Source organism: Hyla sarda, chromosome 3 (genome assembly GCF_029499605.1).
Source record: "Hyla sarda isolate aHylSar1 chromosome 3, aHylSar1.hap1, whole genome shotgun sequence".
Taxonomy (NCBI): domain Eukaryota; kingdom Metazoa; phylum Chordata; class Amphibia; order Anura; family Hylidae; genus Hyla; species Hyla sarda.
In genome coordinates, this window is record NC_079191.1 from 2,501,624 (window position 1) to 2,516,825 (window position 15,202).

The 15,202-nt window shown below is 47.6% G+C and overlaps 1 protein-coding gene across 1 annotated transcript; it reads right to left on the minus strand.

Moving 5' to 3' along the window:
- Nucleotides 1-5,973: 5,973 nt before the first annotated feature.
- Nucleotides 5,974-9,762, minus strand: LOC130360491 (uncharacterized). The gene is made up of 3 exons (XM_056562983.1): nt 9,672-9,762; nt 8,942-9,072; nt 5,974-6,633 (listed from the first exon to the last, which is right to left on the minus strand). The coding sequence occupies exons 2-3, from the start codon at nt 9,058-9,060 to the stop codon at nt 6,054-6,056; spliced, it is 699 nt and encodes a 232-aa protein (XP_056418958.1). The 5' UTR covers nt 9,061-9,072; nt 9,672-9,762; the 3' UTR covers nt 5,974-6,053.
- Between the last annotated feature and the right edge of the window lie 5,440 nt (nt 9,763-15,202).

Consider the following 15,202-nt stretch of genomic DNA (forward strand, 5'->3'; position numbering starts at 1 on the left):
TTTCCCGCTAACACCCAGAGTGGGGGAACAATCTGAGGGTTCAATACGGGAATCTCGTCCCTCATACAATCTAAACTTGAGAGTGTACCCGGAGGTACTCTCACAAAGTTTATAGAGCTTCACGGCATACCGCGCCCGCTTCGAGGGAATATACTGGCAGAAGATGAGTCTCCCCTTAAAACTGATAAGAGACTCATCAACCGAGAGCTCCCTGAGGGGTACATAGGCCTCCAAAAATTTGGCCCCTAAGTGATCGATGACCGGCCTCACTTTGTAAGGCCGGTCATAGGTGGGATCACCTCGGGGTGGACATGCCGCATTATCTGCATAATGCAGGCATTTCCAAATGGCCTCGAACCGCCTCCGTGTCATGACCATACTGTAAAGCGGGTTCTGGTAGAGGATGTCCCCGCTCCAGTACTGTCTGACACTTGGTTTTTTGACAAGGCCCATATGCAGCAAGAGGCCCCAAAATGTCCTCATTTCTGCTGCATCAATGGCGCACCATTTATTGGACCTGGCCAAAACAGAATCAGGGTGGTGGGCGATGAACTGCCTGGCGTACAGATTCGTCTTCTCCACCATGTGATTGACAAAACTGTCACTGAAAAAATAACTGAAATAGTCAATTTCAGTGAATCCAGAATTGTCAATCCGTATTCTGGAGTCGCCAACAAACTCCGGAACCCGTGGCTGATAATCCTCTGGGGGTCTCCAGACAGGTTCACCGGAAGAGGGCTCCGGTAAACTTGTCTGGGGGTGTCGGACTACTAGTACGAGCGGCATCACCACTCGCACTAGTGCCGGCCACTGGGCCACTATCATGGGGGGTGCATGGCCTCGTCTGGCGGCGTCTCCGCCGCCGTGCAGGGGGCTCATCATCAGTACTAGATGAGGAGGAGAACAATGAAGAACACAGAAATGTTGGATCTTCATCGTCCTCACTGACAGATTCGGAGTCGGAGGCAAGAAAAGCGTATGCCTCCGCTACCGAAAATGCCCGGCGAGCCATTGCCTTTTTTCTACGGTGGCGGGGGGGAGGGTAGTGTGTGTGTGTGGGGGGGGGGGTTATGTACTGTGTGTGTGCTTGGTGTATACTATATATAACGGTGTGTGATTAGAAATCACACACCGTTATATGGGGGAGGGGGGAAATGCTGCAGCCCAAAAAAAAATGGGGGGTCTAATGCTGCGCCCTGAACCCCTAATAGGGCCTGGGTCACATTGAAAAACTGCAGAAGACCCTTGGGGACCTATTAGGGGGTCAGGGGGGGGGAATTTTTTTAAAACATTTTTTTTACTTTATTTTTTACTATTTACCCTACCTTTCCCTGGGCTGTATGCTTTCCCTGATCTATGGGGGGCTTCTCTTCTTCTCTGGGGGATCCGATCTCGGCAGAGGGGGGGTCCCGGTCTTCCTCCAGCAGCTCTGACCGCTGACTGAACTAAGCCAGCGGCGGGAGCTGCGGGAAGATGCTGTTAACCCCTCCCCTGCCGGCTGCTATTGGTTGGACGATCGTCCAGCCAATAGCAGCGATCCTGGGGGGGTGGCGAAATTTCGCCACCTCCCCATGGATACAGTGGGTGATAGGGGGTGTATCATACACCCCCGATCACCTTGTATCTCCGGGTCAGCGGGTCGCACGTGACCCACATCGCCGGAATAGCCGCAAATCGCATGTGTGAATTCACATGCGATTTGCGGCGATCGCCGAATTGGGGGGGTCTAATGACCCCCCTGGGCATTTGCATGGGATGTCTGCTGAATGATTTCAGCAGGCATCCCGGTCCGATCCCCGCCCAGCGCACGGCGGGGACCAGAACTGCCCATGACGTAAATGTACGTCCTTGGCCCTTAAGACCCAGGGTGTCGGGACGTACCGTTACGTCATGGGTCCTGTAGGGGTTAAGGATCACATAAATTTTATTTTTTCATTTCAGTTTTTTTCTCCTCGCCTTTTAAAAATCCTAACTCTTATATTTTCATCCACAGACGATTATGTGGGCTTGTTTTTTGCATGACCAGTTGTCCTTTGTAATGACACCTCTCATTTTACCATAAAGTGTATGGCGCAACCAAATAAATATTATTTGTGTGGGAAATTGAAGAGAAAACCGCAATTTAGAAAAATTTGGAAGGTTTCGTTTTCACGCTGTACAATTTACATTAAAAAGGACATGTTATCGTTATTCTGTGAGCCAATACAATTAAAATGATCCCCATAATTATATACTTTTCTATTATTGTACCACTTTAAAAAAATCTCAAACTTTTTAACCAAATTAGTACGTTTTAAATCCCTCTAATTTGATGACCTATACCTTTTTTGTTTTTCCGTATAAGCGGCAGTATGAGGGCTCATTTTTTGAGCCATTATCTGTACTTTTTAATTATAAGACATTTGCATATATAAAACTTTTAATAAATTTCTTATAAATTTTATTTTGAATATGATGTGACAAAAAAGCAGCAATTTTGGTCTTTTTTTTTTTTACGTTTACGCCTTTCACCATCTGGTATAATTAACATTATATTTTGATAGTTCAGACATTTACGCATGCTTTGATACTAAACATGGTTATTAATTCTTTTTTACGCTTTTTGGAGGTAAAATGGGAAAAGGGGATGTTTTACATTTTTATTTGGGGAAGGGTTTTTTCAAATTTTTTTACTTTTCTTTTCACACTTTTTATGTCCCCATAGTCCGTTGTTCGCGGTCATGTTCATGACATAAATGTATGTCATGGTGCGTTAAGTACTACCTCCCCATCACGGACATTTACATCCGATGTCGTTAAGGGGTTAAAAGCAGAGCATTTCATGTAGAAAAATGCTAATTTTTTCATGACATTTTTTCATTTTTTCACAAAGAAATTATGCAAATATGGACAAAAGTTTGCCACTTTCTTAAAGTAAAATAATTCATGAAAAAACATCTCAGAATCAGATTAATAAGTAAAAACATCTCAGAATTATTAATGCATAAAGTGACACAGGTCAGATATGCAAATTTTGGTGATGTGTTTAAAGAGATATTCCGGTGCTCCAGCATTCTGAACATTCTGTTTAGAATGCTTGGAGCTGGGGCCGTGATCGGGATGTCCTGACGATGCCCCCCTCCAATAGACATGAATGGAGGGGGCATGGCAAGACGTCACGGGGGATGTGGCCATGATGTCACGACCACTGCCGCAGGAACCTGGCATTTGTTTAGAACGTCGGGTACTGCAGGGAGATCCCAGGGGCACCAGCAGAGGGACCCCCGCGATCAGACATCTTATCCCTTTTCTTTTAGGGAGGGGATAAGATACGGTACTCCGCTGCTCAGCATTTGGAACAAACTGTTCTGAACACTGAAGCCGGCGCTGGGAGCTCGTGACGTCATATCTCCACCCCTTCATGACATCACGCCCCGTCCCATCAATGCAAGTCTATGGGGGGGCGTGGCGGCTGTCATGCCCCCTCCCATAGACTTGCATTGAGGGGGCAGGGCGTGACATCATGAGGGGGTGGGGCTATGATGTCACAAGCTCCCGGCTCCAATGTTCGGAACAGTTTGTTCCAAATGCTGAGCAGCGGAGTACCCCTTTAAGGGGTTAATGACTGAGCTTCTTGTGAAGGGAATTATAAAGAGATATCACATTGCCACAAGATCATAGGATTGATCCATGTTATACAGATCAGAGCTTCCATCGACCGATACTACATTGTTTTATCTCTCCAAATTTATAAAAGCAAGCAGGGGCTTCTTTTCTCACAAGTTCATTTTCGTTCTTTTTAGCTGCTCTCATGGGCCTCGTTTCTCCTAACTTAACCCCTTCATGACCCGGGGTTTTTCCGTTTTTGCACTTTCATTTTTTCCTCCTTACCTTTAAAAAATCATAACTCTTTCAATTTTGCACCTAAAAATCCATATGATTGCTTATTTTTTGCGCCACCAATTCTACTTTGTAATGAAATCAGTCATTTTACCCAAAACTCTACAGCGAAACGGAAACAAAAATCATTGTGAGACAAAATTGAAGAAAAAACACCATTTTGTAACTTTTGGGGGCTACCGTTTCTAAGCAGTACATTTTTCGGTACAAATGACACCTTCTCTTTATTCTGTAGGTTCATACGATTAAAATTATACCCTACTTATATAGGTTTGATTTTGTGGAAAGAATCATAACTACATGCAGGAAAATTTATACGTTTAAAATTGTCATCTTCTGACCCCTATAACGTTTTCATTTTTCTGCATATGGGGCGGTATGAGGGCTAATTTTTTGCGTCGTGATCTGAAGTTCTTATCTGTACCATTTTTATAATGATCGGACTTTTTGATCGCTTTTTATTCATTTTTTTCATGATATAAAAAGTGACCAAAAATACGCTATTTTGGACTTTGGAATTTTTTGGCGCCTACGCCATTGACCATGCTGTTTAATTAATTATATATTTTTATAATTCAGACATTTCTGCACGCGGTGATACCACATATGTTTATTTTTATTTAGACTTTTTTTTTTTTTAAATGGGAAAAGGGGGGGTGATTCAAACTTTTATTAGAGAAGGGGGTTAAATGATGTTTATTCACTTTTTTTCCCCACTTTTATTTGCAGTGTTATAGCTCCCATAGGGACCTATAACACTGCACACACTGATCTCCTATACTGATCATTGTTATCCCATAGGAGACTATAACACTGCACACACTGATCTCAGGCACACTGGATCTCAGGCACTGAGCAGTCATTCGGCGATCGGACAGCAGGGAGGAAGATAGGGACCCTCCGGCTGTCTTGTAAGCTGTTCAGAATGCCGCTATTTTGCTGCGGCGATCCCGAACAGCTCCCTGAGCTAATCGTCATTAGTTTACTTTCACTTTAGACTAAAGGGTTAATAGCGCGCGGCACCGCGATCAGTGCCGTGCGCTATTAGCCATGGGTCCCGGCAATTGCTAGGTTCCGGGCCCAACCCGCTATGACGCGGGGCCACGGCGTGGCCCCGGGTTATAGAATGGGAGCCGACCCATGACGTACATGTATGTCATGGGTCGGGAAGGGGACAGGGGTATTCCTCCTTTCCAAAGATGAAGTCTATGCACAATGGCCTCAAATTTTTTTTTCTAAATTGGTGTCCTCCAACCTGTGGCCCTTTAGACTGCCCTACATCATGAAGTGTTAGCCGGACTCTTTACGTTACAATCATTCAATCGAATAGTAAAGTTTTGGGAAAAGCCCTTCTTCAGGCATCTTGAGAAGTTAAAAGCTAGATTGCTGTAGAAAACTTGGAGTCCAGAGAGTCATATACCTGTATGTAAGATATACCCACGAAGGCTTGTCTGTGGGGAGTCTCTAGTAGAAGAAATGACTCCCTATCCACAGGATAGGAGATGATAAGCTGATCAATGGGGGTCCAACCTCTGAGACATCCATGGATGCCCAGTATAAAGAGAACATTGTCCCTGCAATGAAAGGATTGCGTTGTAAATATGTGGCCAGTGCTCCATTCATTTTCTATGGGGTGTCCGTGCATTGCCAAGCCCAGCACTTGAGATGGAATGGAGCACTGGCCACATATTCACATTGTGGTCTATTCTGATGAAATTTCACCTCCATTCTCATGATCAATAGAGGTCCCTTTGGTTCGGACCCCCGACCAATCAGCTTGTTATCCCCTATCCTAAAGGAAGGGGGCATTTTTATGAGATGGGAATACCCCTTTAGGATTGGATTTTCAGATTGTTACGCATGAGTTCTGCTTAAATGGATTTTCCAGGATCAGAATATTATGGCTACTTTCAGCTAGAAACAGCACCACACCTGTCCATGGGTAGTACTGCAGCTGATTCATTTAAGTGAATGAGGATAAGTTGAATACCTCACATTACAGATATATTTTTGTCATTTTGGATAATTCCTTTCAATATGCGAAAAATAAAAGATGACTCAGGTCCCTGGTTGGAATACGTAAATAGCCTTTATTGAGAGAATATGATTGGATTCAATGCAATTTCGTAATTATTTTTTCCCATATACAAAGCTATTTCTGTAATATCATGTGACTAAACATTATAACACTGCTTTTGATGGACACCATTTTTAAAGCATTGGATGCAGTTATTTGCAGCACAGCGAAACAAAGGAGTGTGACTATTCAATGATCTCCAGGAATCCCAGACCTGCCTACTCTTACTCGGCCGCTCCGCATCGTACCAAAGCGCTTTCCCAAAAACAAAGGCCCTGTCTTTGGGGAGTCCATTTATTGTGTCGAGTTGGTCTACAATATTATAATTTCCGTCGGGGAGGGAACACTTTGTTGTACATGGGGAGTAAAAAGAAAAAAATATGCTGCAACCTGCGAAAAGCCCGTCGGTCAGGAGAGTGCTGATCGGGGAAATAAGTTCGGACTCCAGCAAGCGATACTCCGCCTGTAAGTTGTGTTTTTTGTGGCTCTTTTTATATCTGAGGTAAGAAGTGACAACCATTCTTTTTCCTTTATAGATAAGATGAGCATCTACTTCGTGGTACATGGCGCTAGCGTCTTCTCCTCCCAGGGCCTCCTGCAAGACGTCATTTGTTAACCCTCGGATGCATTCATCTTCGGTGAACTTGACAAAGTAAGAATATTGATAGTTAAAGTCCCTGCAAGTAAGGAAGAGTGGAACCAGTGAGAAAGGTCACACAAATACATATATACAGCTGTTTATTATTATTATTTTTATTATTATTATTATTAGAAAAATTCATATGCATCCATAGATAATAGGATCAGTCTATGTTCATTAGGAAATGATTACACTCCTTCCCATTAATGATTCTATTGAACTCTTATGTGACTAATAATAACTCTATATTTGTATTGCACACAGATTCCATAGCATTGTACACTGTTCACACAACAATAAGCTTTTGGAGTATGGGAGGAAACCGGAGTACACCAAAACAAATATAGAGAGAAGATACAAGCTAGTTACAGATGTTGCTCTTGGTGGGGGTTGAACCCAGAATCACAGTGCTTTAAGACAACAGTGCTGACCACTGAGCCAACATGAAAACCACTGACTCAGTGCCAGAGATAAGCAAATGGATTTAAACAAATCAAATGTGTAATGAATAAAAAAAGGCTCTTGCCCAAATCTGAGAAGTTGATGATTTTGCTGGACCAAATTAATAAAGGAGCAGGGACTCCTGTACAAAGACAAGTGTCCCTGCTCTGGTGTTTTCAGAGCAGTAGGTTTATAATATATGTCTGATGCTCAGTTCACATTCACTGGGCTGGGTGCAGAGCTGAAGTTATCATTTGCCTTGTGCTCAGTGCCTAGCTTCCATGACACCCTAGTGTAGGACACTAAGAAAAAGAGGAGCAGGGACTCCTGTAATGTTAACAGGAGTCCCTGCCCCGCTATGGTATTCCCTATGCATTGCTGCTAAATTATTTAGCCACAAAGAGATAAGTGTCAATGCTATACATTTTATATATTTATAAAATATATAAAATATTTTAAATGTATAGCATTATACATATATAGCATTATATTTATATTTTCTAATTTTTTTAAATCATATATTTCACAATAATCTAGTCTCCATAGGGGACTGTTTACTACTGCAGTACAGGCGGCGATTTGCTTATACAATCCGCCTGAGATTGTATTACCAGAGCTTTGATTTGATGCATTTAGGTAAGGAGAAGCTGCCCAGTCGCCATTTTAACTGATCAAGACCGCTCCACTGCGATGTAGAGGTCCAGATCAGGCTCCAAACCCACCGACACATGTTATTTAAGCCTTTAGATGCTGTGATCACTGCATCTAGAGGGTTAAATGCCAGACATCACATTGATAGCAGCCGGTACTCACCGGGTAGAAAGAACACTCAGCTTGTGATCACGCTTTATACACCCGAACATGTAAAGACTGTGCATATATACCCTATCTTATTGAGCAACTAAGAGAGTATGAACTGTCACTAAAATAGAGGTGTTACGCCGAGCGCTCCGGGTCCCTGCTCCTCCCGGGAGCGCTAGCGGCGTTCTCCCCTCTGCAGCGCCCCGGTCAGACCCGCTGACCGGGAGCGCTGCACTGACATTCGCGATGGGGATGCGATTCGCATAGCGGGACGCACCCGCTCGCGAATCGCATCCCAAGCCACTTACCCGTCCCGGTCCCCGGCTGTCATGTTCTGGCACGCGCGGCTCCGCTCTCTAGGGCGCTTGCGCCAGCTCTCTAAAATTTAAAGGGCCAGTGCACCCGTGATTGGTGCCTGGCCCAATCAGTCTAATTAGCTTCCACCTGCTCCCTGTCCATATTACCTCACTTCCCCTGCACTTCCTTGCCGGATCTTGTTGCCTTGTGCCAGTGAAAGCGTTTAGTGTTGTCCAAAGCCTGTGTTCCAGATCTCCTGCTATCCTCATTGACTACGAACCCTGCCGCCTGCCCCGATCTTCTGCTACGTCTGACCTCGCCTCTGTCTAGTCCTTCTGCCCCACGCCTTCTCAGCAGTCAGCGAGGTTGAGCCGTTGCAGGTGGATACGACCTGGTTGCTACCGCCGCAGCAAAACCATCCCGCTTTGCGGCGAGCTCTGGTGAAAACCAGTAGCAACCCTAGAACCGGTCCACTGACACAGTCCACGCCAATCCCTCGCTGACACAGAGGATCCACATCCAGCTAGCCGAATCCTAACAAGAGGATGTATGTAAATTTGTCAAGAGTAAAGTGATCATGTTAAACATCAACTATCTACAGGCAAATACATTTTTATCGATATATCTATTTTTCTGTTGGATATTTGAGCATAATAGTTTGCATTGTACATCGGATCAGATATGTTGTGGTCATGTTTGGTCTTAGATGTGACCACATGGACAATTGTAGCAATGAGACATTGTGATGCTAAGGTAGAGAACCCAATGTTGCTATATGTAAATTAAAGGGCCAGACATGTACTCACTTAGTGAAGTGCTGCTGGATGTAGTCTGTCACTCTTGCCACTTGTTCCTCAGTTAGCAGTGGAGTCACAGTCATTATACAGCTCCAGATACAGAGCGCGGCCAGGATCATGTGTCTCATCCTCGTCTGTAACTACAAGAATAGATAAACATACATGGGAGCCGAATATATCTGCTTCATATAGTGACGCCTGATACAGTGAGTAGTGGTGGGAATGTAGTGGAGAGAGTACAAGGACCTGGTGTGAGTGGTGTCCTCTGGAGAAGAGTCTTAAAGAAGTAGATGTTACCTGCAGTCCTATGTAACACCACAGATAACACAGTGATAACTCTCTGAGTACAGATAATGTATAGATGTGACCTGCAGTCCTATGTAACACCACAGATAACAGTGATAACTCTCTGAGTACAGATAATGTATAGATGTTACCTGCAGTCCTATGTAACCACAGATAACACAGTGATAACTCTCTGAGTACAGATAATGTATAGATGTGACCTGCAGTCCTATGTAACACCACAGATAACACAGTGATAACTCTCTGAGTACAGATAATGTATAGATGTGACCTGCAGTCCTATGTAACACCACAGATAACAGTGATAACTCTCTGAGTACAGATAATGTATAGATGTTACCTGCAGTCCTATGTAACCACAGATAACACACACTGAAAGCATTGACTCTACTGTAGTATAATAATTATTAAGGTCACATGATCCATACTGCACCTGAGATGTCTTTGGGTGTCTGAAGGCTCTCTAGAGGCTTCACAGTAATATCTTTGGGGGTCTCTGGAGGCTCCACAGTAATATCTTTGGGGGTCTCTGGAGGCTCCTCAGTGATGTTTTTGGGGGTCTCTGCAGGTTCCTCAGTGATGTCTTTGGGGGTCTCTGGAGGTTCCTCAGTGATGTCTTTGGGGGTCTCTGGAGGCTCCTCAGTGATGTCTTTGGGGTCTCTGGAGGCTCCTCAGTGATGTATTTGGGGGTCTCTGGAGGCTTCTCAGTGATGTCTTTGGGGGTCTCTGGAGGCTCCTCAGTGAAGTCTTTGGGGGTCTCTGGAGGCTCCTCAGTGATGTCTTTGGAGGACTCTGCAGGTTCCTCAGTGATGTCTTTGGGGGTCTCCGGAGGCTCCTCAGTGATGTATTTGGGGGTCTCAGGAGGCTCCTCAGTGAAGTCTTTGGGGGTCTCTGGAGGCTCCTCAGTGAAGTCTTTGGGGGTCTCTGGAGGCTCCTCAGTGATGTCTTTGGGGGTCTCTGGAGGCTCCTCAGTGAAGTCTTTGGGGGTCTCAGGAGGCTCCTCAGTGATGTCTGTGCTCAGGGATTGTTTGGAGCTTGGAGGCTGCAGGGTTTATGTCCTCAGGACTGAGATGTCGACTCTCGTACTGATTGGTCTCTCACTGACAAAACAAAGTGATGAAATGACTCTGTAGAATAGTCAATTCTAAGGAAATGTTACAAACCCTCCCCAGGCTTCTCCCCATTGTGGTCGCGGCTGTATTTATATCTTATGCCGCCCTCAGCATTTATACTTGTTGATCTTTTCCTATAGACAGTAGTGGTAATGTATCCATGTGGTTACTGATCAGATACCAACAGGCAGAACAAGAATGACATTCAATGACTACAGGTGACATCTCTGAATAGAGGCCATCACTTTCCCTGTCTTTTGGACCCAGACAGTGATGATCACCTCTACTGGTGACATCTTTGGCCCCTCAGTCCTGCAGCTCATCAATCTGTGGTTGAGTCTCTGTGTCTCCTCCACAGAGAACAAGACACGCTTAACTCTAAGGAAGAGATTCAATTCTTGATCTGCTTTCTGCCCTTTATGTGGAGCTGAGAAAGGTGCAAGTGTGCGCCAAAACTAATCGTCCCCTTATAAGTTTTAGATTGTGGGGGATCTGACAGCTGGGGCCCCCTGGAAGCTCCTATATGGAGCCCCGACTCTCCCTGGAGTGGTGCGTCACGATCCTCACCCGAAGCGGGAGCCACCACACCCCTTCCATATATCTCTATGGGAGAGCCTGATGATAGCTGTATGGCTCTCCAATAGAGATTTATGCAGTGGGTTTGGCGTGCCCTTCCAGGGAGAGCCGGGCTCCATACTGGAGGTTGCAGGGAGCCCCAACGGTCGGACTTCCCACAATCTTAAAGGGGTACATTTTTACAGATTTGTAAATTACTTCTTTTAAAAAATCTTTACCCTTCCAGTACTTAAGCATCACCGAAAAAATCCTCCTGATGAACCATAATAGGCTTTAAAACATAACTGTCATGATGCCGGCTGGCAGGTAGTGGATCCTCTGTGCCAGAGAGGGATTGGCGAGGACCGCGCTAGTGGACCGGTTCTAAGTCACTACTGGTTTTCACCAGAGCCCGCCGCAAAGCGGGATGGTCTTGCTGCGGCGGTAGTGACCAGGTCGTATCCACTAGCAACGGCTCACCTCTCTGACTGCTGATGATAGGCGAGGTACAAGGGAGTAGACAGAAGCAAGGTCGGACGTAGCAGAAGGTCGGGGGCAGGCGGCAAGGTTCGTAGTCAGGGTGGATAGCAGAAGTTCTGGTACACAGGCTTTAGACACACAAAACGCTTTCACTAGGCACAAGGGCAACAAGATCCGGCAAGGGAGTGCATGAGAGGAGGTCAGATATAGTCAGGGACCAGGTGGAAGCCAATTAAGCTAATTGGGCCAGGCACCAATCATTGGTGCACTGGCCCTTTAAGTCTCAGGGAGCTGGCGCGCGCGCGCCCTAGAGAGCGGAGCCGCGCGCGCCAGCACATGACAGCAGGGGACGGGAACGGGTAAGTGACCTGGGATGCGATTCGCGAGCGGGCGCGTCCCGCTGTGCGAATCGCATCCCCAACGGCCATGACAGTGCAGCGCTCCCGGTCAGCGGGACTGACCGGGGAGCTGCAGGGAGAAAGACGCCGTGAGCGCTCCGGGGAGGAGCGGGGACCCGGAGCGCTAGGCGTAACAGTACCCCCCCCCTTAGGTCTCCCCTTTTTTTTGTCCGGTGACTGCCTCCCCTGGGATGAGGACACCGGGAAGGAATGGATGGTTTCCTCAATGGCAGGCAGTACAGCAGGAGTGGGAATGGGGAGGGAGGGCAGAGGGCGAGGCCTGGCACGGGGCAGTGTGACACCAGGACGAGGGCCATGAGGAGGCACCGAGGCTTGCCTGAGAGGACTGGGAGGGGGGGAGAGGCATTTTCTGTGGCAGGCAGAGTCCCTAACGACCTTAGGGGGACCGGATACAGGAGGAACCACAGGGTCACGGCAGGGAGTACTGGGAACCGGTTTAAGGCAGTCCTTGGAACAAGAGGGACCCCAACTCTTGATCTCCCCAGTGGACCAGTCCAGGTTTGGGGAATGGTGTAGAAGCCAGGGTAGTCCAAGGAGAATTTCGGAAGTGCAATTGGGAAGGACCAAAAATTCAATTTTCTCGTGATGAGGTCCGATGCACATTAGGAGGGGCTCCGTGCGGTAACGCACGGTGCAATCCAACCTGGCTCCGTTGACCGCGGAAATGTGGAGTGGCTTGACAAGACGGGTCACCGGAATGCGGAATTTATTCACCAAGGACTCCCGAATAAAATTCCCAGAGGCACCAGAGTCCAGGCAGGCCACGGCTGAGAGGGAAGAGCTGGCTGAAGTAGAAATCCGTACAGGCACCGTGAGACGTGGAGAAGCCGACTTAGCATCAAGAGACGCCACACCCACGAGAGCTGGGTGCGAGCGTGCGTTTCCCAGACGTGGAGGACGGATAGGGCAATCCACCAAAAAATGTTCGGTACTGGCACAGTACAGACAAAGATTCTCTTCCTTACGGCGATTCCTCTCTTCCAGGGTCAGGCGAGACCGATCCACTTGCATGGCTTCCTCGGCGGGAGGCCTAGGCGCAGATTGCAGTGGAGACTGTGGGAGAGGTGTCCAGAGATCTAAGTCTTTTTCCTGGCGGAGCTCTTGATGTCTCTCAGAAAAACGCATGTCAATGCGAGTGGCTAGATGAATGAGTTCATGCAGGTTAGCAGGAGTTTCTCGTGCGGCCAGAACATCTTTAATGTTGCTGGATAGGCCTTTTTTAAAGGTCGCGCAGAGGGCCTCATTATTCCAGGATAGTTCAGAAGCAAGAGTACGGAATTGTATGGCGTACTCGCCAACGGAAGAATTACCCTGGACCAGGTTCAGCAGGGCAGTCTCAGCAGAAGAGGCTCGGGCAGGTTCCTCAAAGACACTTCGAATTTCCGAGAAGAAGGAGTGTACAGAGGCAGTGACGGGGTCATTGCGGTCCCAGAGCGGTGTGGCCCATGACAGAGCTTTTCCAGACAGAAGGCTGACTACGAAAGCCACCTTAGACCTTTCAGTAGGAAACTGGTCCGACATCATCTCCATGTGCAGGGAACATTGCGAAAGAAAGCCACGGCAAAACTTAGAGTCCCCATTAAATTTGTCCGGCAAGGACAGGCGGAGGCTAGGAGTGGCCACTCGCTGCGGAAGGGGTGCAGGAGCTGGCGGAGGAGATGATTGCTGCTGAAGTTGCGACTGAAGTTGGTGCACAATGGTGGACATTTCCGACAGCTGGTGGGTTAGATGGGCGATCTGTCGGGATTGCTGGGCGACCACCGTGGTGATATCAGAGATATAAGGCAGAGGGACCTCAGCGGGATCCATGGCCGGATCTACTGTCACGATGCCGGCTGGCAGGTAGTGGATCCTCTGTGCCAGAGAGGGATTGGCGAGGACCGCGCTAGTGGACCGGTTCTAAGTCACTACTGGTTTTCACCAGAGCCCGCCGCAAAGCGGGATGGTCTTGCTGCGGCGGTAGTGACCAGGTCGTATCCACTAGCAACGGCTCACCTCTCTGACTGCTGATGATAGGCGAGGTACAAGGGAGTAGACAGAAGCAAGGTCGGACGTAGCAGAAGGTCGGGGGCAGGCGGCAAGGTTCGTAGTCAGGGTGGATAGCAGAAGTTCTGGTACACAGGCTTTAGACACACAAAACGCTTTCACTAGGCACAAGGGCAACAAGATCCGGCAAGGGAGTGCATGAGAGGAGGTCAGATATAGTCAGGGACCAGGTGGAAGCCAATTAAGCTAATTGGGCCAGGCACCAATCATTGGTGCACTGGCCCTTTAAGTCTCAGGGAGCTGGCGCGCGCGCGCCCTAGAGAGCGGAGCCGCGCGCGCCAGCACATGACAGCAGGGGACGGGAACGGGTAAGTGACCTGGGATGCGATTCGCGAGCGGGCGCGTCCCGCTGTGCGAATCGCATCCCCAACGGCCATGACAGTGCAGCGCTCCCGGTCAGCGGGACTGACCGGGGAGCTGCAGGGAGAAAGACGCCGTGAGCGCTCCGGGGAGGAGCGGGGACCCGGAGCGCTAGGCGTAACAATAACCTTTATTGTCATGTAAAAAAAAATCCCAAATGACAAACATTATGAAAAAAGGGTGGAAAAAGTGCAACACCAAATAATATGTATTCCTAGGAGCCCAGGGGTGTAATACCAGATTAGCTTGATGGTCAAGAAATACAAGTGACAGCTGAGTGACAGCTGATGGTACAGAGTGTCATCATCTATATAAAGATGCTGATCTCAAAATGAACTCAAATATCATGAATGTATATACGGTTAGATGGAAAGAGGAAAGGGGTTAGTGCCCACTAGCATTAAAGGAAAATTGTCAGCTTTCTCCCCCCACACTAACCAGTGGTACTGGCTTGTAGTGCAGGGGACGCTGATCAGTTTGATCCTTACCGTGCCCGGATCTGCCGCGCCGCTCGGCCTTAATCTTCTATTATCGGTATATTCAAATGAGGTGCTAACTGGCACTCTGACATCAGTGCCGGGCGCAGCGCCGCCCAGCTCATCAATATTCCTGCTGTCTCTCTTCATTACAGAGCAGAGAGAAGAGGGAGAGGAGGAATATTGATGAGCTTGGCACTGACATCAGAATGCCAGTTAGCACCTCATGTGAATATACCAATAATAGAAGATTATGGCCGAACGGTGCTGCGGATTCGGGCACGGTAAGGAGTCAAACTGATCAGCGTCCCCAGCACTACCAGCCAGTACTGCTGGTTAGTGCAGGGGGGGGAGAAAGCTGTCAGTTTTCCTTTAAGATGCCAGTCCCTCTGTCCCTGCCTTTTGATAAACCTACCTCCTTAACAGGGTGGCCTCAACCACGGTACCGGTCCCTGCACTAACTTAAGTGAGGGAGAAAAATAAAAAGGGTCAGATATACACCCGGGGCTCCACAAT